Here is a 21,550-nt window from a genome sequence, read left to right as displayed (position 1 = left end):
CCCTTCGAACCCATGCCCTGCAAACTGTCATCACCTGACAAGCAGGGCTCGCCTGGATGTGACCCGACCCGGAGCCCATTCACTGACGACAGCACTTTCCTTGGGCTGTGGGTCAAAACCCGTCAGGGGTAGGTGTCTGACGTCACGGCTCCCTTGGGTGGTGACAAAGCAGGTAAACACTAAGCTAACCAGAAAATTGAAAGAAAACTGGGAAAATCAGATGACCTGAAGGAGGCTCTGAAAATTCCCATCACATTCCTGGGAGTCTAGAAGCCAGCGGTCCGTGCGGAGCTGCACACGCGCCCAGGAAACCCTGAAAGGCCGTAACCTCACGCCCGGTGACACGATCAAGAAGCAAAGGCATGGGCAGAGCCGTCACCCGCCTGCCCCGGCTGCAGGACTTAAGGGGACACAGGCTACCGTAAAAGGTAAACCTTGCAGCTGGGGCACTCAAACAGCTTGCTCTCTCCGAGTCACTTGGTCAGGGGAGGGGAGAGGGCTCAATCCCGCAGGCCTCCGTGAACCCCGGCTGGCGGCTTCAACACGCAGCTCCCGAGACGACCCCGGCCACGGCGACGGAGCCGGCACTGGGAAGACAAGGGTCCAAGGCTACAAAGGAGGTTGAGACCAGGCCTGGAAGCAGCACACGTGGCTGCCAGCCGTCCTCCTTCGGCCAGACATCAGGGCACAGCCCCATCGGACTGGGCAGGAAAGGGGCCTGGCTGTATTTCTGCGAAGACAGGGAAACGGACCGAAGAGCCGCTCCCCGGTCCGCTGGCGGGAAGAACCAGACCGCAGGAAGGAACACACAATAAGGTAAACGTATCAAGTGTACGTGCCCAGGAGAAGCAGCCGCACTCTGGCGTCAACGGCAGCCTCGCGTTACAACGTAAATAACCATAACTACAGTGGGTGAGAAAACATTTTCTTTCTCAGGACTTAAAATGTCCCTTTAAAAAAATGCTGTTTACATATGAAGAAAACCCTAAGCTAACAACTCTAGCACCTGGCTGGCTCAGCGTGCGACTCTTGATCTCAGGGTCGTTGAGTTCAAGCCCCACGCTGGCTGCAGAAATTACTTAAGTAAATAAACTTAAAAGAAAGTTGTTGGGGCATGGCTCAGTGGGTGGAGCATGCCAACTCCATCTCGGGAATGTAAGTTCGAGCCCCCCGTTTGATATAGAGATTACTTAGAAAGAAAAGGAAAAAAAAAGAAAAGAAAAAGAACAACTAAATTAACAACTCTAAAATTTAACTTTGTCCTTTCTAGGTTTCACACTACAAATAATACATATGCTGAGCTTCCTATAAAAATACTGTTCATTTATTCAACAAAGTCAGAAATGTGAGACAGAAGGAACTTGGGTATTACTTGAGAGGCCTCCCATCGTTTTAGATACGATGAAACTGTGTGTGACCACGTGGCTGGCGCACGTGATTCAGAACTGGCCGGAGCAGACCAGGCTTCAGGTCTCCTGATTCCCGGCATGTAGGTTTCCCCCTCGACCGCATGAGGCTGCCATCTCCTTAGCCCTTTTCCACCTGCTTCCGACTGGTGAAAGCTCAGTCACAGAAATAATCATTTACCCTGGGAAGCGCCTTCCACTAAGCTTCAGACCTAAGCAACAGTCTGCTTCCTCTCAGGTTCCCCCCACACATCTTCTAACCATATTATCTATATAATCACAGTACTACTGGCAAGGTATGTCCATCCACACGACTGCTTAGAAGGGAACAAAACAGTCTTGCTCCCTTTGGATCCTACGTGACAAGTACTGCCTGGCACACGGGAAGTGGTCAATACGTGTTTGCTGAATTAACAACACTGCAAATACGGAACGGCAATCAAATTTCAAGCAACATTATTTAATTACTTACATATCAATACAAGTGTGAATGAAAACACTCATTTGATATAAAGGTTGTGATAGGATTATCTTTTGTTAATAAACATAAATAGTAAAGATCATTTGAAATATCAGCAGTTAAATGTGATTTAGAATTAATGAATTTAATGTATTACCATTCAAAGAAAACTTTTCTGTAAGAATAAATTTTTATCTTTCAAAATGAAAATCAAACTCCTAAAATACTAAATGATCAGCAATTTAAATACACATAGAAATACCTGCTTTTTCTGACGTCCTCAGAAATACCATGTCCGATGGAATTCTTTGATTCTGCAGAGAGTAATATAAAATACTAATTATACATATGCAAGTTTATAAAGTAACACCATTCCATTACAAAGTAGAAATAGCTAGCAGAAACTATCTAAAAAAATGTTATAATAAAATTTATACTGAAGCAATTAACATTAATGATTTGTATAACAATTTGTATAATTGATATTCAAATTCATTTTTTAGTTAGACTTTTTACCATTTTTCCCTGTTAACAAACCATGAAAATAGCATTTGTGACGACCTGAAACCTACTCCATTTCTGAAAAGTGTTACATATTGCCTTTTCTTTGGCCTCTTTCTTATCTGAACTTGTACATGACAGAAGTTTCTGCCCTAGAAAAAGTTATGTCCTCCCTATTAGACTAAAAAACCCTGGGAAGGGAGGGTAGGGTTCCAAGGCCTAACACAAAACAGAAAATACCATAAATAAACTATTTACTACCTATTATAAATGAATAAATGTACTACTGAGCAAACAAACGAAACCCCCACAAATTTGAGAGAGATTCTTTATAAAGCAGAAAAGGACAAAATCTCAAAAGTACTGTATAGCATATAAAAACTTTTACAAGAATTCGCTATTAATACATTTATTTAATCATTGCTAATCATTCTATCAATTGGGAAAGCTGTATCAAACTAAGAAAAATATATAGTAAAGAACATTTCACGTAACATCCTAAAGTACTTCTATTTTTTGAGACCTAAGTAAAGATCTACCCACACATGATAAAGTAGAGGAAGCAAGCAATACAAACAAACAGAAGTTGTTAGGCTGAGAACACCGCGCTGTGGGATAAAGCTGTCAAGTACTGAAATCTAAAGAAGTCTTAGGTCAAAAAGGAAATCACGATGGAAGTCAGAAGATATTTTTAGCTGAACGATAAAAGCGCAACACAGCAGCGCAACACAGCAGAGCGTATGGAACCGTGCTCCCAATGCCAAAGGGAAACGTTAAGAGGAAAATGTATACAGTTAAATGCACACAATGGAGAAGGGAAGCTAAAAATAGAATCTAAATATCCACTTGAAAGCAGGGTGACAAAAGCCAATGAGCCCCAAACGAGGTACAAGGATGTAAGCAAATACAAAGCAAAAATTGATGACACAGAAAACAAGTGTGTGTATATATATATATACATACATATATATGTATGTAATGATCAGCAAGAAAGTTTTTTTAAATATGTCCATTTCAGTAAAAAGAAAAGTGAACGTTAGACTATAACTAACAAAAGATGCAGAGCAAGTCAAGTTCTGTAAACGAAAAAACTATCAAACATTACTGAGAGAAGTTAAACAAAACCTAAGTAACACAGAACACATCCTGTACCAAAATCAGAACACAAAGATGTCAGGTGCCCGTCAACCGATCTAACACAAACCCAATGAAAATCTTAACACGTTTTTTGGGAGGAACTGACAGGTATTCCCAGTATTTACCGGGAAATGCAAAGGCCGAGAATGAACAAGACAAATGTGAGAAACAAGGAGGCTGAGTCTACAGTATAATAAAACTAAAATATCAGACTAGAGCAATTACGACAAAACGGTTTTCCACCTCGACAGACAGTTCTACTGACGTACAAGCAGAGACAACAGAAGGCTGGCCCACATGTTCATGAACACCAGGTTAACGAGAAAGATGCCACTGCAGACCAATAAGGAAAAGTGTTGAGAAACAGGTATCTACAGAAGAGGACGGGAAAGAATACCAAATTTCTGTAACAGTCAAAACACAAAAATCTATCCCGAGTGAATTTGAATCTATCCTGAATGAATTTCTAAATGTCAAAGTCAAAGCGATAAAGCTCCTAAAATACAGAATATTTTGACAATTTTTTGGTAGGGTCCCTACCAAACCTAACAAGACTCCTCCTCACAATCAAAAATTTTAAAAACCAACCAACCAAACAAAAACCCAATTAACTATAAATGAGAAGATTAATAAAATAGACTTCATCAAAATTAAGAATATCTGTTTAACAAAGCACACCAGGGAGGAAAATATTATTTGCAACATTATCACTAATAAGAGACCCCCCAACCGGAATACCTAAAGGCCTAAAACCTGATAAGAAAAGAAGAGATAACTTAGAAGAAAAATAGCAAATGATTTCAATAGGCTCTTCCCAAACAAGAAAGGTATCCAAAGGCATATGAAAAGGTGCACAATTTTGTTACTCTTCACGGAAATGCATGTTAAAACCACCACTACCACACACATACTGGAAATGCAAAATGCACAGGGTTGACAATGCCAAGTGTTGACAAACACGTGAAGCATCCGGAACTCTCATGCACTGCACTGCCCACTAGAGGAGAACGTGGTACACTGCCTTGCAAGTCACTTGCAGTATCCGCTGAAGTGGAGTATATGTATCCCCCACGCCCTGCAATCCCACTCCTTAGGCATATTTACAGTAGCACTGTGTGCACAATTATCACTTCTAACAGGCAAAACTAAAAGCTGCCCAGATATGCACCAACGGTAGGACGGACAAAGGGCACACTGCGTAACAACGAGAAGAGCAAACCATGGACACACAACAAAATGGAAGAATCTCACAGGCAGTACCGGGCCAAAAAAGCACCCACCCGAATACATCCCCCACCCACTCCACCAGGTGCCCCTGCTAAGTTTATTCTTAACAATGATTTTATTTGTAAGTATTTTATTCTTTTTAATGCCATTGTAATGGAATTTTTTCCCTTAATTTCACTTCAGGCCATTACTCTTTAGTCCCTTACCCTGTTTTATTTGCTGTGAAGCACTCATAAATAAATAAATAGAGTGTTAAACAGTCATGGATACTTTTTATTTTTCCCTCCCTTCAAGACTATGAGCAACACAGGAGCAGAGACCCGTGTTTTCTTAACATCATAGACCCTGGTACGATGTACAACTGTTCCTCAGACCATCACCCATTCAGGACATCTGGTTTGTGATTTTTGGCAATTATGAATAATACAGGCATAAACATTCACGGATGGCCTTTTGTGCCAATTCAAATTAACATTTCTCTGTGATAAGAGGTCCAAGAGTTCAATTGCTGGGCCATACCACAGTTGCATATTAAATTTTTTAAGAGACTGTCTATTGATTTTCTAGGGTAAGTGTAACATTTGATGTTCCCACTAGAAATGTATGAGTGGCCTTTCTTCACATCGTTGCTAGCACCTGGTGTTGTTACCAGTTTTCATTGTAGCCGCTGTGCTGTGTGTGCACGGAGACGTCACGGTGCTGTCACTCGCATTCACAGATTACTGATGACGCTGGGTACCCTCTCCTGCTCACTCTCCAGCTATAATCTTCTTGGAGACACGTCTCCTCCGTCTTCAGTTCGCTTTCTGATTCTTCGTACTGTTGGGTTTTCACATACTCTAGATACACAAATCTATCAGCCATGTGGTTTACAGACGTCTCCTTCTGGGCCTTTTAGCCTGTTTTCATCGTAGTCACGTGTTCTTTCACAAGCACAAACGCTTTATCTTAATGAGATGCAACTTATCATTATTTTTCTTCTCCGCATCATGCTTTTGGCATCAAGTCTAAACACCAGTGTCCTAGCCTAGATTTGGAGTATTCTCTCCAATGTTTTTCTTCCCAAGTTTCACACTTACACATTTTTCACTTAAAGTCATGATCCATTTTGATTTAATACCTCTATAATGTGTAACATTCAGATTGGGCTCGTTTTTTTAAACCATGGACGCCCACTAGTTCCAGGCTCATGGGTTGAAAGGCCAACCTTTCTCCATTTTAATGGCTTTTGCACTTTGTCAAAACTCACTTGAGCATTTTGGGTGTATCTATTTCTGGGTTCTCCAGAATGTTCCACCGATCTCGATTTCTCCCCTTCTTACACGCTGGGCTCGGTCACGCACCTCAACACCAGGAAGTCACCCTTCTCGCGTTATTCTCCTCACCAGCACTGCTTTGCTACCTCAGCCTTCACAAATGGCTTTTACAATAAGCTTATTTTCTATGTAAAAAATGAACACAAAAAAACAAAATCTTGCTGAGATTTTAATGGGAATTATATTAAACCTATATTCAATTTGAGGAAAACTGGAATATTCCAATCCAAATCCACAGTATCTTTGATTACTTTCATGAACACATTGTCATTTTCAGTAATACCTAAGATTTAGTTTTCATAGTAGTGATTTATTATAAAGCGACTTTATTTTTAATTTGTTTCCACATGTTGGAAATGGGATTGGTATTTGAGTGGTGATCTTATAATTAGCCACTTTGCTAAATCTACTCATTATCATTAGTTCCAGGAGGTTTTCATAGATTCGTTGGGATTGTCCACACACACAATCATGTCATCTGCAAATAGGGACATTTTTATTTCTTCCTCTCCAACCTGAATTCCTTTCATTTGCTTTACCTGCCTTATTCTACGTGGCTAGAAATGTTAGTCGAGTTAAGACTGGTAGGAGCATGGGTGCCTGGGTGGCTCAGTCAGTTAAGTGTCTGACTTTGGCTCAGGTCATGGTCTTGCAGTTTGTGAGTTCAAGCCCCGCATTGGGTTCTATGCTGACAGCTCGGAGCCTGGAGCCTGCTCCGGATTCTGTGTCTCCCTCTCTCTCTGCCCCTCCCCGACTCACACTGTCTCTGTCTCTGTCTCTGTCTCTGTCTCTCTCTCAAGAAATTAAAAAAAAAAAAAAAAATTAAAAAAAATTAAAAAAAAAAAAACAGTGGTAAGAGCAAACATCCTGGACTTACTCCCAATCTGAAAGGAGAGGCATTCAGACTTTCACCATTAAGTGTGATCTTGGCTGTACATATTTATAGGTGCTTTTTAATTAACTGTTTAATCCAGGCTGTGGAGAGTTTTTATTACGAGTGTGTGTTGGATTTACCCAAATGTTTTTCCTACATCAACTGATATAATTTTTTATTTTTTTTATTTTTCAGTTTGTTAACAGGGTAGACTACATCTGGTGCTTTTAGAACGCTGAACCAGCCTTAGATACCCGGAATAACGTCCACTCTGTCCTGATGTGCCGTTTTTCTCTATACTGCTGATATCCATCGGCAATTGTTTTCCTAAGGATGTCTGTGTGTATATGCACATTATTTGTAGTTTTCTTTTCTGTACTGTCTTGTGTTGGTATGAGCGTAACACTGGACTCCTAAAATGAGCTGCGTAATGCTCCATCCATGCTCCACTATTTTCTGGAAACTACCGTGCAAAAATGATGTGAAGTCTTCTTTAAAGGTTTCAAGGAGTTCTTCAGTGGAAACATCTGGACTTAGACACTTCCTTCTCAGAGATTTTATTTGTTTTTTAACAACTGCGGTTTATCACAGGTATGACATGCACTTTTTATTCATCGGTGCCAGCCTCAAAGCAATTTCCTCTCATCCCCATCGCAGTCCCCATCGCAGTCACTGAAATGCCGATGGTAACGTCATTTTTATTTGTTTTAATTTTATTTATATAATCTTTACACCCCCAAGATCAAGAGTCACACACACTTCCGACTGGACCAGCCAGGCGCCCCTTTCTCAGAGATTTGAAATTACTAACTCCACTTCCTTACTGTTTGTAGAACCATCACATTACCTGTTCCATTTTGACTGTTTTGACGGTTTGTGGTTTTGGAAGAAGTGGTCCCTTTCGTCGAAGCTGGTGTGCTAGGGAGCGTACAGCTCTCGGTGGGAATCCGTGATTCTCCTTTCGATGGCCTGGGATCAGCAGTAATGTCCCCTGTGTCACTACGGAAACTGGTGACTTGTGTCACTGCTCATTTTTATCACTCCTGGGAGAGGTTTATAGGTTTTATTAATTTGTCTAGAAGAACCAGCTTTTGCTTTCACTGATTTACTATCTTGTTTCACTGACCTGCTCTTATATTTACTTTCTTCCGCATACATTGCTTTAATTCTGCTCTTCTAGTCTCCCGAGCCAGGGACTTAGACCATTAACTTGAGACTTTGACGTCCTTCTAACGTAGGTGTTGACGACTACAAAATTCCCACTCAGCACCGCCGCACGTGCGTACCATGTATTTTGAATGTTGAAATTCCACTTTCACACAGTTGCATTTTGTTTCCTAGATTCCATACTTAAAGTACACTGTTTACTTTTCACCTATTTTAGAGTTCTCCTGTTGTCTTTCTGTTGTTAACTTCTAATTTGACTCTCCCATGATGAAACAACACGCTGTATGATTTCTAATTCTTTTCATTTTCTTGAGGTTTCCTTTATGGATCTGCTTTAACTGGTGCATGTTGAAACTTGGTGCGACTTGAAATAAATGTGTGTCTTCCTACTGTTGGGTAGAGCGGCCTGCATTTGTCAGTTAGATCTCGCTGGCGGACTCCGTGGGGATCTTCTCTGTCAGTGCCGATGCTTGGCCCGCCACTTCTGTCTGATGCTCAGGGAGTGGGGCTGAAGTTCTCACTCAGAACCGTGGATCTTTTTCCTTTGTTCAGAATTGTTCACAATTTTTGATTTGTGTATTCTGTGGTTCTGTTGTCTGGTGAGTACAACTTCAGGACCGTCTCGTCTTCCTGGTGGATAACTCTGTTAATATTATGTGAGGTCTCTCCATCTCTAATAATTTTCTTTGCTCTGAGCTATCCTTCACTGGATATTAACTCAGCCCCTCCTACTTCCGATTAATTTTATGCGATGTGTACCTTTTCCACTCTTTTACCTCCTTTTATCCTACCCGCGTCACTGGATTTGAATTCCTTGTGAGAGGCGCATGCCTGGGCCTCCTTTCTTCATCCACTCTGCCTGTCTCTGGATTGGTATATTTAGACGGTTCACAATGAACATAAATTACTGACACATTACAGAAGTCTGCATTTTATGATCTGTTTTCTGTTGTCAGGTTTCCCCTGGTATTGACTCCTCCGTTTCTAATTTCTTGCCTTCTGGTGTGTTACCTGAAACCTGTTCAGGAGCCCATCTTAGTTTATTTACAGCATCTCAGACTGTCTCTCTCTGCATAGTTTTTGTTCTGGGTATTAAAATATACATTGTAATACTTGGTAAAATTGTTGAAAATATTTATTAAATTGCATTACCTTAAAAAAATAGGATAAAGAAACTGTCTTTCAATTCAGCTGTTAAAAAAAAGAAGATATTCTTTTCTTGCTCATTTTGGTTGAGTAGAAGAAGGACTCAACAACAGTGTCAACTTCAATCCTGCTTGTGTCCTCTGGATCCTTCTCAAACACTTGGACTTCAGAGTCGGGTGTTAGGACCTGGACAATGACCTGGACAACCTTCAACTTTTAAAAGTCTCTTGTTACAAACAGTTACCTGCCTGACACATTCCTCAAGTATTAATATTTAAATTGACATGTCTGTCTAAAATTTTAGATACTTCTTAGGAGGGTTGGTTCCTTGTTCAGCCAGGAGACAACCTTCGGATTTTCTTTCTCTGCCCTCCGTGCATAACCCGACCCTGACTCTGAATGGATCTAGCCTACCACTTTCCAAGTGCGCATCAAAGAGATGCTGCTCCTGGGAGGGGTTGAGGCTGGAGAACTGGGAGTTTACACCCAGATCCATCTGGCATTGAAGCCCACATCTCCCCTTGCCCACTGTGCCCAGCTGCTGCTCTCCCGTGAGTTGCACGACTCCCAGCATCTGCAGCACTGGGCCAAACTCGATCAGCGTACCTCAAATATCTACACAATGACTATTCATATACGAATTGTAATTCCACATCAGGATACAGAATTAGAAGAGCTACCCTCCAACATGACATCCACCAAGGAAGTATCCAAGGATTGATTTCTAAGTAGCAATATGGTCAAATAACAGAGAAGTAACTTTCTGGTTAGTGACAAGTATTTCCAGAATCCTTAAATAAAAAGTAAAAAGACAAAGCCATTTGCTACCATATCATTGCCATTTCCTTATGACGGTTAGTCAGTCAGTAAGACAAAAACTTTTATCCCTAAAAAAGCCACAAAGTTGGTTTAACAAATATAAATTCACTACTAAAAACTTATCACTTCACAGCAATTACCAGAAATTATGTCTCAAGATTCTAAGTATTCAAGTTTTTTAAGTAACTAAACTATGTGGAAAATTTTTATGTGAAAGTAGGTGTAAAATTGGCAATGTAAAAAAACTAAATCAGGTACAGGTGTCACCCCTATTTTTTAGTGTATAACGTTTCCTGAAGATTAGTGAAAATATTTTAGAAGTTCTTCCTGTAGCTCTGCTACCGAATCTCTCAACATCAGGGTAGAGAAGGGGCCGTACACATGCTTGTGTAATAATACCAATCTAGTGTTGGGAGTGCCACCCACACTGCGCTACCCGTGGAACACTGCAGGGACACCCACACTGCGCTACCCGTGGAACACTGCAGTGACAAAACAGAAGATGGGCAGCCACGCCATTACCGTAAAACCTCTTCCTGGATGTCGACAAAGGCCCATGTCCCTCATCCATCTCTCACAGATGGAGAATACACCTGGGAGGCCAGAGAGAGGCCCAAGGGGAACGCCCCCACATTGATCTCGACGTCTACCTTCACATCCATCTACAGGACAGAAGAGATGAGTACACACACTGTGGCCAAGAAGGACTCACGCTACTCAGTAAAAATGGGAGCACTGAAGAGCACAACAGTCCGTCAACTCTGGCAGGAGAGGGAAGGAGAACGTGAATAACAAGAGAGCAAAGGAAATGAGAGATGGAACAACGACAAGGCCAAGCAGTGCTCCCCGACCCACAGAGACTCTCTCTGCTCCTTAAACACCACCATCAACACCACGCAGCCTCTTGAGAAGGAAACAAGACGTGATGGGTGTCACTGCTGGCACAGGTCCCAGCCCGCAATCCATGCTGCTGGCTACCCACTTTTGTCCTGACGGGCGACCAGGAGCTGCCCTGTGGAGGACCCCCAGCCTTCCCACCTTGTGGCCGGGAACGAAGGCGGCCTCCTTCCAGCCAAAAGCTCATGGAACCAAGGCCCTGAACCTGCCAACAAGCCCCCACGAGCTGGAGGCGATGGCCACCTGGCTGACTACAGCCATGAGAGGGACCCGGGGCAAGGACCCAGGTGCCTGACCACAGAAAGGGTGAGGTATTGGACACTGGCATCTGACTCTCATTTGGCTCAGTCATCTGTCATCAGCATTTACCCTACAGAAGCGCGAAGAGGTGTGTGTATAAGGATATTCACACAGCGCTTTGTAAGAGGAGAACAAAGACACCATCTGAAAATCTAACCGCGGATCAAAGCTAGTGACTTACAACGTCCATATGACCAAACGCTACACACACGAGTTGCACATCAGTATGTTCAATTTTAATCCTTTTTGTAAAATCAAACAAGCATACCTAAAAACATGGCCGATGTAGAGATGAAAGCAGCAAGAGAAAGCCCACGCTGGTCTTGAGGAGAAAGGCCTTCCGGTACTAAACCCCTCCACAACATGGCTCGGGCTGGGTGCGTGGCCTGGGTGCCAGCTGGCACCGAGGGCTCAGACTACTCTTGTAAGAGGCCTTATTACAACTTTTCCTGCGACACTTTTTAGAAGTTGTTCTAAGGGCGCCCAGGTGGCTCAACCAGTTGAGCTTCTGACTTCGGCTCAGGTCATGATCTCGCCGTTCGTGAGTTCGAGCCCCGCGTCGGGCTCTGTGTTGACAGCTCGGAGCCTGGAGCCCGCTTCGGATTCTGTCTCCTCTCTGCCCCTCCCCTGTTCATACTCTGTCTCTGTCTCTCTCTCAAAAATCATTAAAAATTTTTTTAAAAATAAAATAAAATAAAAGTTGTCCTAGGGCCTTTGAAAAAAACAAAGAGGCTACCTGCTCAGCGGCCATTACTCAGGGATGTGGGCAGAAGCACCCCCCCCCCCACAGGCAGTCAGCCTGCTCACCCCAGGCCGCTGGCAGCTTCCACCACTGACACTGACAGGCTTTCTGAGCGGCTTCCGCCTCCACAGACCTGAGCCGTTTCTTCCCAATATTCTCTGACTTCCATTGACCCTCCCTTCTTTAAGGTAAATTCTAAACCATAAGAATATCCAATTCTTATGTGTAATATATCTATCTATAACTGGAAGTTTTAGAAAATGAAACATATTCTATTATAAATAGGTTCTAACTAATACAGTTTTTTCATCAAATGAAATAATTCTAGTAATACAATATTAAGCAGTTAACACAGGTCTTATTTTTAGACAAAATATGATTTCGCCTGCACACAATGAAATGTACTAAAGCAAAAACAAACTAGATTTTTCTTCATATATATCCTATCTTATAAAAGATGTTAAGACTTAAAATAACTGTCTCATACAATTTCCTTTAGATTCAAAGTTACTGCAATCAGGCTAAATGTTAATCACCGGCATACACACGTCTAAAATATATTAAAAATGCATCAACCTTTTCCACTATGATGAGGTCTCCAACTTGTATGTCTGAACTCTTAACTTGCACTTTACCTTAAAGAAAAGAAGAAGTATAATCAACTCAAGGAAACAACAGCACACCAAGTTAAAATGTCAATTAGCAAATAATACTCCAGAAATAACTTTTGGGGTGGAAAAACACTAGAAATTTATCTGTACTTATACTTTCAAAATAAATTGATTACACAGTCACCAAAAATGAACTTCTCTTAGCTCCCAAATACGAACAGGTAACTGTCCCCAGTAAAAGACGTGGGGTACGGGAGAGGGCTCCAACCGGAATGTTCTTCCCAAATCCACCATTATTTCAGGTCTGGGTCCAGTACTGACCATCAGAATAGCACTCAAGATGACTTAATGAGTGAATAACAGGAAGATGTATCCTTGTATTAACATTGTAAATGGCAGTGATGGACACAGAACTGACAACAGAAGTAAAGAAAACGATGTATAAAATCACCGACATTTCGGAACTGATAACTGATACCAATACGGTCGACAGCTTTATTACAAACAGTGATTCATCCACGTGATACAGTGTGTAAATTCTCAGATTATTTGTATCATATCCAGTCTGCAATAAGCACCTATAAAACTTAACATATAAGCCTCTAAGACAAAGTTAACATCACGCAGAGTAGATGAAATGTTGAATACACAATTTGAGACACCCTTCTACATAAGTAACGAAACTTACTCAAGTTCTCTCTCTCCCTGGGACTCCGAACCCTTCCCCTTCCCTCCTGCCCTCCCTCCTCCACCTCCCCCTCCCTCTGTCAATCTCCCTTTTAGAACTAGCAACAGCCTTGTGGATCTATTTTTACCTTTTCGTGACCACCGTTTTTAACATGGGGAAAGGCCTGTCTGTACATTCAATTCATTCTGAAAGCTAACGGGACAGGAGGTAAGCCCACATCACATTACCAAAAACTAACGTTACCAGTCATACTACTGACTTTTCGACCACGTTCAACTTAGTACAAACTTATTTTCTAATTACTTCTTAAAGCAGCTCAGTTTCAAGAGTACCACCACTGTTCCTAAAGATAGGTTTTGAGGATATCCGGAAGTTTTGTATTTTATTTTTCTACATTCCTCAATTATACAGTAAGCACATAAGGAATGGAACTATTGGGGGAAGCTATGTTTTATTCATATTATAAAACAGCGATGTTTGGGGGTGCCTGGGCGGCTCAGATGGTTGAGTATCCGATTTCAGTTCAGGTCATGATCTCACGGTTCGTGAACTCAAGCCCTGTGTCGAGCTCTGTGCCGACAGCGTGGAGCCTGTTTGGGATTCTCTCTCTCTCTGTCCATCCCCCACTTGCACATGTGGTCTCTCAAAACTAAATAAACATTAAAAAACAAAAGACGATTCTGGCATCTTTTATTAAAAAAATAAAATAGAGTAGCAATGTTCTTTAGCGTTACTGTGAAACAAATCTTCAGATACCTTCATAACTGGTAAGTACATCTACTAATAGTCAGAAAGTATACTTACAGAAGAATGTCTATTTTAGTTACTTTTTCATTTGGCCCCTTCAAGCTTCTTGTCTGTACTCCCACTGTTATGTTTTCTACAGCTAAGCACCAGGCAGTAAACGTACCATACTGATCTCATTATTACTGAGTATGATTCAAAAGAATTCCTGTCTTATCACTTAATTTTATTTTCTCTCCTACTATCCATTCCACTGTTCCTTCTGCTTTTCTATATTCTCTGTAACAGACCCACTTAGAAAGCAGAGAAAGAAACAGCCATAATCATAAGATGGAATAAATGTAGTAAATAATTTTTAAATATTTTGAAACAGAAAATATATCCTTTTCTGACTCCGCGATCATGGTCTTACATTTCTGAGGAAGAGGTACCATTCTGTGACATCACAGACACAGTTTATGTTTCATAGCCTTTAATTTTTAGGTATTGTGCAGTGATTTTCATTCATTTCTATGGAGCTTCCTTGCAAGTACATGTTTAAAGAAAACAGGTGATGGTAAAATGCAGTGCAGAAATTCTCGTGTTAATAATACGACAATATGAACAAACACACGACAAGGCTATCGTGTCAAATCGGCACAGCGATCTGCCTCCAAGTGCACATTTCTAAACGTACAGAATCGGCCAAACTGTTCAGTAGCCCTTGGTTCTCTAGGAATTTCCATCTGTGTGCAGGGGGCTGTCTGCACTTCCTGCACAGCCTCAGCCCCATGAACTCCCAGCCTTGTGTTCCCTTTCGTCAAGAACGGCTGGAGCTTTAGTATTAATAAGATATTAATTCTCCCTTAAATTTATCTTTAGACTCACTGCAATCCCAATCAAAATCCCAGCAGGGATTTTTGATTTGAATATTTTACAGAAATTGACAAGCTGATTCTAAAAGTCATATCGAAATCCACGGGACCTACACTAGACAAACAACTCTGAAAACAAAAAAACAAAGTTGAAAGGAAAACACTACCTGACTTCGAGAATTATTCTCAAGAAACCGTAATCAAAAAAGAATGATGTTAGCATAAGAACAGACCAACAGATGGGTGGAGTGGAAGAGAGAGTCCAGAAATAAAGCCACACATAAAAGACAACTGATTTCTGACCAAAGTATACGGCACTGCAGGGAGACAAAGATCACCTTTTCAATCAACGGTGCGGGAAACATTTGGAGATCCACATACAAAAACAGCCCTTACTGGTACCAGTACAAAGGTTTACTCAAAATAGGTACACATAGTGCAAATCCCTCTAGAAGAAGAAACACAGGAGAAACTTAACAGAAAATCTCTGTGAACTTGAGTTAGGCCACGAGTTCTTAGGGCACCAAAAGCACAACCATAAAAGAAAAAACTGGTGAATCCGACTTCATCAACTAGAACATTACAGGGGCCACAAACAGTGCAAAAGCGTTAAGGCCACGGAATCGGCAGCTGACAAACAGCTGGACTCAGGGGTAAAAGGGAGGAAGCTAGAAAGACAGAAAGGGTGCCCGGCTCGCTCCAGGACAAGTGGCCTCCAGGCCCCGGTTGAAAAACCACCACCACGTGACAGGGACTGCAGAGGGAGAGGCGTCCCGGGGACGAGCCGGGCTCTTCTCAGGCGAATCAAGAAGGCTCAGCTGGGGGCATCGGCAGGTGGAAGCCTGAGGCACCGATGTACAGAGTCCCAAGGTGACGAAGGGCGACGGCGCCATCGGAGGCTGTCCTAGGTCAGTGAGGGAAACGCGGACGAAGGCCCCGTGAGGCCAGTCCCAGAGCACACAAGCCAGGGCTCTGCTCAGGCTGGGAGGCCCCGGGGACTCCCGCTGAAGGTGGGTGGGGCACGGGCACGGAGGACCCGGATGTGCAAGGGCAGGAGCTATCCTTCCCGCGACACAGGCTGGGGACAAACGTGGGAACAAAATGGGCCACGCCCTACCCGCAGGAACCTTACCTAAAGCCCAGGAGATAAAATACATCCACATAGGAACTGTATTGACTACAGCCTAGGAAATTAAAGAAAAAAAAGGAAATCCTGCTGTTTGGAGGTAAGGGTTAGAGAGCATCTTGTGGAAGGTAACCAATTTTTACTCTTGAACTTTCACCAGCAATAATCAAAGTAGTTTTAAAAAACATTCTTGGGGCGCCTGGGTGGCGCAGTCGGTTAAGCGTCCGACTTCAGCCAGGTCACGATCTCGCGGTTCGTGAGTTCGAGCCCCGCGTCAGGCTCTGGGCTGATGGCTCAGAGCCTGGAGCCTGTTTCCGATTCTGTGCTTCCCTCTCTCTCTGACCCTCCCCCGTTCATGCTCTGTCTCTCTCTGTCCCGAAAATAAATAAACGTTGAAAAAAAAAAAAAAAAAATTTAAAAAACATTCTTTAGCAATTAAAAAAAAACAAAACGGGGGAGGGGCCAAGATGGCGCAGCACCATGGAAGTTCTTTTGTGCATCTCTCGTCCCTGAAATGCAGCCAGATCAACACCAAGCCATCCCGCACGCCTAGAAAACTGATCTGAAGATTAACACAATTTGCACAACCTGAACCACAGAACTCGGCAGGTACGTGGTGCGGAGAGAGGAACTGGGGGAGAGAGGAGCCGTGGAGGGCAGAGAGCTCGCGAAGAGAGGACGGGGGGGGGGGGGGGGGGGGGAGGGTACTGGAAACCCCCACCCCCCGAAAGCAGCTGGAGAGAAAAGAGAAAGAGTGGCGGAATCAAAAAAAAAGTAAGATGCTCAAGTTAAACACAAATTTTTTTTCTTATTCTATCAGGAAACAAAGTATGAGATAGCTTTAGAAAGAATACGGAAATAATGAAATACCGTGGTAAGAAACAGAGATGAGACACTGAATGTTATTCACTGGACCCCTTCCCTTCTAACGTGGTCTCACTATCTGAAACAGTCTACCATCCAAATAGCAACGAAGAGCCCAAAGTTGCCAGAAGAAACCATGCAGACAGACTTGCAGCCAACCAACGTACACGTTTTGCTGCAGCAAATGCAGAAATAAGCACCAATAGCAAATGACTACCTTCACGAAATAAAGATTTTGTAGGAAAGTACACGGGTTTAAAAAACTTACTAAGTATCTCACTCTTAAATATTTTATCAAACAACAAACACAAATGAAAATTATGTGGTCTTACTATAGACAAGATAGTTCAAAGTCTTGGTTAAGCCTGCTGGTGTCTGCCTAAGAGAAATCTCCAACCTCTGTTTTCTGTGGTTAGAAAGACTTTACACCTCTACCAAATGTTAAAATACAAAGTACTGTTAACACGAACGGCTCATAATTAACACGTTCTAAGACTCTTAATCACGAAAACCAGAAACCTGACGAGAAAGCAGGCGCCTGCAAATGTACAAAAGTCCCAATGCCCCGCGATTCTGTATGGTTATGTTACCGCTAAAAGGGAGATGAACTAAATATGGCTCAAAATCGTCCCTAGTCTCTCATTTCCTCTAGATTTTCGCTCATCCCACGGCAATTTCTTGCTGCACAAACACTCCCAGCGTGGAGACTAACATCGGGCCCTTGGAACAAGAGAGAAGAAACCACAGGTGAGGATAGTGAGCAACCACGAGCCTGTTCATGAGGGTTCGATGCCACTGGTCTAATTCACGAGAAGAAAATCTCCAAATAACGAAAAAAGAAAAATAACTGAGGAAGGGAGGGAAAGATTCTAAGACGCTGGAACATGCCGAAAAGGAACATTATTTAAAACTGGAATGGAGCTGGCACGGAGATCTGGATGAATCCAGAGAACTCAAGGCAAAGAATGGGGTCCAAAGAAATCTGACACATTTCTCAAAGGTCTGAGAAAGGAACTTTATTTGTTTTTAAGTTTATTTAGTTATTTATTTTGAGAGAGAGAAAAGGGGAGGGGCAGAGTAAGGGAGAGAGAGAATTCCAAGCAGGCTCCACATCACATTGCCAGCACAGAGCCTGACGTGGGGCTCGACCCCACAAACCATGAGATCACAACCTGAGCTGAGGTTGGATGCTCAACTGACTGAATAACCCAGGTGCCCTTTTAGTCTTTTTTATTTTTTAGGGTTTTTTTTTCAAGTTTATTTTGAAAGCATACTGATCGGGGTGGGGGGTGGGGGGGGCACAGAGAGAGGGAAGAGAAAATCCCAAACAGGCTCCATGATGTCACCCTGAACTCATGAACCCTGAGATCATGACCTGACCTGAAATCAAGGGTCAGACTAAGTTTAACCAACTGAGCAACCCAGGTGCCTCTGGAAAAAGAACTTTAGTAACATTAAAAACTGGTTTTAAAGGAACCAACTAACCATTTGCGGTAAAAAAAAGAAGACAGGTCCCTTCTCCATGGAATAGACACCTGAAATGTGAAATTGCAAATGGAGGGAAACGTCAGCTATGAAAAATGAAAACACAGAGATATTACTGTAGGGACATTAAGATATTCACACTAGGGTTGAACAGCCTTTCTAGGATTAAAGTAAAAACCACAAAGGAAAACAGTAGGTTTGCATACGTAAAAATTATAAACTTATCTACATCTAAAAGAAAAAGATAGGGGCGCCTGGGTGGCTCAGTCGGGTAAGCATCCGACTTCAGCTCAGGTTGTGATCTCACGGTTTGTGGGTTCGAGCCCTGTTTCAGGCTCTGTGCTGACAGCTCAGAGCCTGGAGCCTGCTTCGGATTCTGTGTCTCCCTCTCTCTCTGCCCCTCCCCTGCTCACGCTCTGTCTCCCACTCTCTCTCTCTCTCTCTCAAAAATAAATAAACAGTAAAAACCAAATTTTAAAGAAAAAGATAAAAAATGAGTCAAACAAGATAAAAATATTTGTCATGTGATAAGCTTCTCTTAGAGAAATTCTGAAAAGGTAGAAATGGACGTATGAAGAAAGACGAGTAAACTCATATAAAAGATCCCAATAAGCAAGGAAATGTGAAAAGGTAAGCAGCAAGCAAATCACAAGGAGAGTACTTTTCACCAGTCGAGGCAGCAAGTTAAACCCAATGCTGTACCTGACGCGAGCAAGGATGCTGGGGGAGGCGCGAGCGGGCACGCTGGAGTGCGAACAGGCCTAGGGCTGTCATATTTGATCCGGAAACCCCTCATTTACTTAAGTCATCCATCGTCTCAGATCCTGCCAGGTGCCAACAACCTCGGAACCTTCAGGGAAAACAGCCGCACGAACACAGAGCAGAGGACCCAGCAGCACAGCGACCAGCACAGTAACAGCCGCTACCAGAGGGAGGGGGCGGGGTGCTGGCGACACACACACCGCCACACGACTCCGCCTGTGCCAAGGTACGTCGTGTCAGCCGGCGTTTCTTGTTACTTGCACGTATTCCGGGCCCCAATCTCCAAACAACGTGATAAAAGACACGCGGCGCACCAAGGCCACAAAGAAATGAGTTCACACAGATCCTCCCAGGATGAGCTGAGAAAGCACGACGGGGCACGCACCGCCGGTCCCGAAGCTATGGATCTGCTCCTGTGTGTCTGTCCCCCCCACCCCCGGGCGGATCCGCGTCCACCACGTGCAGCCACAGAGGACGGAGCAGGTAAGATCATGAATGTCAGCTGCTGATCGGTGTCCGACCTACAACAACCTACGACAACCTACGACGACCGACCGATGGAGACCTACCATACAGACCTGACAGATGGAGAGCCGCTCCTAGACGGCACACCTGTAGTAATGTCTCCAGAACATTCTTGAACGGATACTTCCCAAACGCTGCTCAGCCCCCAGATGCTGAAGACCACCCAAGATGAACGGGAAGCACCGAGCAGGCTCTGACCTCGTGAGAAAGGACGTACCGTTCGACTTGACCTGCACCATCACGGAAGTGGACGAACGAGGGATGGCACGTGAATGAGAAGGAAGGTCACCGATGCCTCTCTGAGCAGCAGCTGCAGAAACCCACTCCGATGACTTCTGAGTTCATCAGCTCGTAAGCAATTTCTGATGGGAAAACTTAGCCAACATTTGAGAATACTATTTAAAAGAAACCCAACTATCTGAAGACATGACTGTCACAAAAAGGACTCCTTCTTGCCAAGCGGAAGATGCAGTAACCCAAGAAGCCAGTTACATGTTCGGACGTGCTGGGGAAGTGTGCACGGCCCACAGACAGTGTGTAAAATGCACTAAAGAGGGAGTTTTAAACAGAGATCTTTCAAGAAAACAGTCCTCACAAACAGTAAGTTTCACTAAAAGATGATAAAATTTTAATAGGTATTTCATGATTTTTATGTAAAAATAACAGTAAGAATTTTAACAAGTATGTGACAACAGTGTTGACAGAAAGAATCAAAGATGCTAAAATACACAGGAAGAAAGAACACTGTCTCAGCGGGTCAAGTTCCTTTCTGGCAAGGAAACTGGAACACAAGAAACACCTAAATATGTGAGCGTTCTCTCTGACAACTACACACGCACACAATGTACACAAGTTCAAAGACAACAGACTTTCTTCTCTCTTTCATATGTCTAACACGTTGAACAACAGAATGCCATAACCATTACAAGAAACAGGTAAGAGCCACTGGAAATCAGTCATCACCAAGTGTAAAGAGAAGCCACAGCCCAGAATTAATTCCCGATCGTTTCTGAAGCTCCACATTAGCTTTAGGTGTGCATCTGGAATACACATTAATAGTGGGTGACATGATACAGTCCTACTGAGATGTGATGGTTGATTAAAACAAAAGCAAGTAAACAAAAACCTCTGAGTTTATCCTATCTGCTAGAATACTACAGGAGCTCTTTCAAAACCACAGTCCATGGGGCGCCTGGGTGGCGCAGTCGGTTAAGCGTCCGACTTCAGCCAGGTCACGATCTCGCGGTCCGTGAGTTCGAGCCCCGCATCGGGCTCTGGGCTGATGGCTCAGAGCCCGGAGCCTGTTTCCGATTCTGTGTCTCCCTCTCTCTCTGCCCCTCCCCCGTTCATGCTCTGTCTCTCTCTGTCCCAAAAATAAATAAACGTTGAAAAAAAATAAAATAAAATAAAAAAAACCACAGTCCAGGACTCACTCGTGTTTGAATCCCCGGAGGGGATCACAGTGCCGACCATAGTGAGTACTAAGTATCTGGAACTGAATCGTGAACCAGCCAGCAGAATGATTACAGCCCAGGATGCAATTTATACACCTCTCTGGAGCAAGAGGTTAAAAAAAAAAAAAAAAAAAATAGCACTGATCCCAAGAAATGAAAAGCAGAATGACCCCACAATTCAAATTCCTCATCAGGGATTTCTGAAAAGCTGCCAACAATTTCATTTTCTCCTCCTTAACTCTGACAGGCGCTATCCATTAGGAGAGAACCATGAATCATAAAGCAGGTCACAAACAAGGAGAAAGCAAAGAACGGAGCAGCAACAGACGTGGAAAATTCCCACATGACAAGACAGCCTCTCAAGCAGCAAAGCGTGCAGTTGGCTAAAGATCACCCGGTGTCGACCGAGCTCGTGCACCAGTTAAAATACTCTCTGCTTCTAACA

The 21,550-nt window shown here is 43.0% G+C and overlaps 1 protein-coding gene across 11 annotated transcripts in view; it reads right to left on the bottom strand.

Moving 5' to 3' along the window:
- Nucleotides 1–21,550, bottom strand: part of ATP9B (ATPase phospholipid transporting 9B (putative)) — a 254,025-nt gene that overhangs the window by 175,102 nt on the left and 57,373 nt on the right. For all 11 annotated transcript variants that reach the window (XM_045457995.1, XM_045458002.1, XM_045457997.1 and 8 more), the window contains 2 exons: nt 12,569–12,627; nt 2,129–2,180 (listed from right to left, as the gene is read on the bottom strand). In XM_045457995.1, coding sequence (XP_045313951.1) covers nt 2,129–2,180; nt 12,569–12,627 — 111 coding nt within the window. The remainder of the gene's footprint in view (nt 1–2,128; nt 2,181–12,568; nt 12,628–21,550) is intronic.

Source organism: Leopardus geoffroyi, chromosome D3, assembly GCF_018350155.1.
Source record: "Leopardus geoffroyi isolate Oge1 chromosome D3, O.geoffroyi_Oge1_pat1.0, whole genome shotgun sequence".
NCBI classification, from domain to species: Eukaryota; Metazoa; Chordata; class Mammalia; order Carnivora; family Felidae; genus Leopardus; species Leopardus geoffroyi.
Note: the sequence above shows the minus strand (reverse complement) of the source record. Positions and strands in the feature narration are given on the sequence as shown.